The sequence below is a fragment of the Egretta garzetta genome, unplaced genomic scaffold (assembly GCF_000687185.1).
Source record: "Egretta garzetta isolate BGI_Z169 unplaced genomic scaffold, ASM68718v1 scaffold69, whole genome shotgun sequence".
Taxonomy (NCBI): domain Eukaryota; kingdom Metazoa; phylum Chordata; class Aves; order Pelecaniformes; family Ardeidae; genus Egretta; species Egretta garzetta.
Genome location: NW_009260790.1, coordinates 3,906,520 through 3,907,851, shown reverse-complemented (window position 1 = coordinate 3,907,851; position 1,332 = coordinate 3,906,520). Strand labels below are relative to the sequence as shown.

The 1,332-nt window shown below is 63.2% G+C and overlaps 1 protein-coding gene across 1 annotated transcript in view; it reads left to right on the top strand.

Annotated features, from left to right (window-relative positions):
• The window catches only part of HSPG2 (heparan sulfate proteoglycan 2), a 39,123-nt gene that overhangs the window by 10,856 nt on the left and 26,935 nt on the right, over positions 1-1,332 (top strand). Inside the window, 3 exon segments of the mRNA XM_035901879.1 lie at positions 7-135; positions 848-1,024; positions 1,104-1,278. Coding sequence (XP_035757772.1) covers positions 7-135; positions 848-1,024; positions 1,104-1,278 — 481 coding nt within the window.

The window sequence follows — 1,332 nt, the reverse complement described above, 5'->3', positions numbered from 1 at the left end:
GTGCGGGGGCGGCTGTGCGACGCCTGCGCCTCCGGCACCTTCCACCTGAGCGCAGCCAACCCTGAGGGCTGCCTGCAGTGCTTCTGCATGGGTGTCTCGCGGCACTGCGCCAGCTCCGCGTGGAGCCGCCACCAGGTACCCCCACCGGGCCGGGCCAGGCCATATTGGGCCATTTGGGGCCATTTGGTGCCATGCTATGTCATATCGAGTATGCCGTGTCATGCCATGTCGTACCATGTAGTGCCATGCCGTGCCACATCATGTTGTGCCATGCCATGTTGTGCTGTGCCGTGCCATTATATGCCATGCTATGCCATGCTGTGCCATGTTGTGCCATACTATGCAATGTAGTGCCATGGTTTACCATGCCATGCTGTGTTGCGCTGTGCCATGTAGTGCCATGCCATGCTGTGCCATGCCACGTTGTGCTGTGCTGTCCCATTCCATGTCATGCTGTGCCATGTCGTGCCATGCCTCGCCATGCCATTCTGTGTCATCCTGTGCCATGTTGTGCCATGCTTTGCCATGCCATGCTGTGTCATGCCGTGCCACGTTGTGCCACGCTGTCCCATGCCATGTCATGCTGTGCCACATTGTGCCATGTTTTGCCATGCCATGCTGTGTCATGCTGTGCCACATCGTGCCATGCTGTCCCATGCCATGTCATGCTGTGCCACATTGTGCCATGTTTTGCCATGCCATGCTGTGTCATGCTGTGCCACATCGTGCCGGGCTGTAACACGCTGTGCCATGCTGCGCCATGCTGCGCCATGCCACGTAGCGCCGTGTTGCTCTACGCCATGCTGTGCCATGCCCAGCACCAAGCCCCTTCCCACTCTCTTTCCAGGTCCTCCTCACTGCTGAGGAGACGCCACCACTCAGCCTGGCCAACCTGGCCGGCACGCAGACGGTGGGCGACGGCGCCCGCTTCACATCCCCGCGGGAGCTGCTCTTCGCTGGCTTCCAGGCGCTGCCCCGTGACGTTTACTACTGGGTGCTGCCCGCGCCCTTCGCTGGGGACAAGGTGCCAGTGCTGGGGCTGGTAGGGGGACGTGGTGGACATCCCCAAGCCTGGCTGAGCCTTGCTGCACCCCACCCCGCAGGTGACATCGTACGGTGGTGAGCTGCGGTACACGGTGACGCACCGGGCACCAGCGGGCGCCCAACCTTTGCTGCGCCGGCCTGATGTCCTGCTGCAGGGCAATGGCATCCTCCTGGAGCACTTCTCTGATGCCAACCCTGCCTCCGGCGTCCCCACCACCGTCATTGTGCCCTTCCGTGAGGTGAGGACCGGCGGGGGGGCGCCCCCCCCCCCGGGGGGGGGGGGGGCGC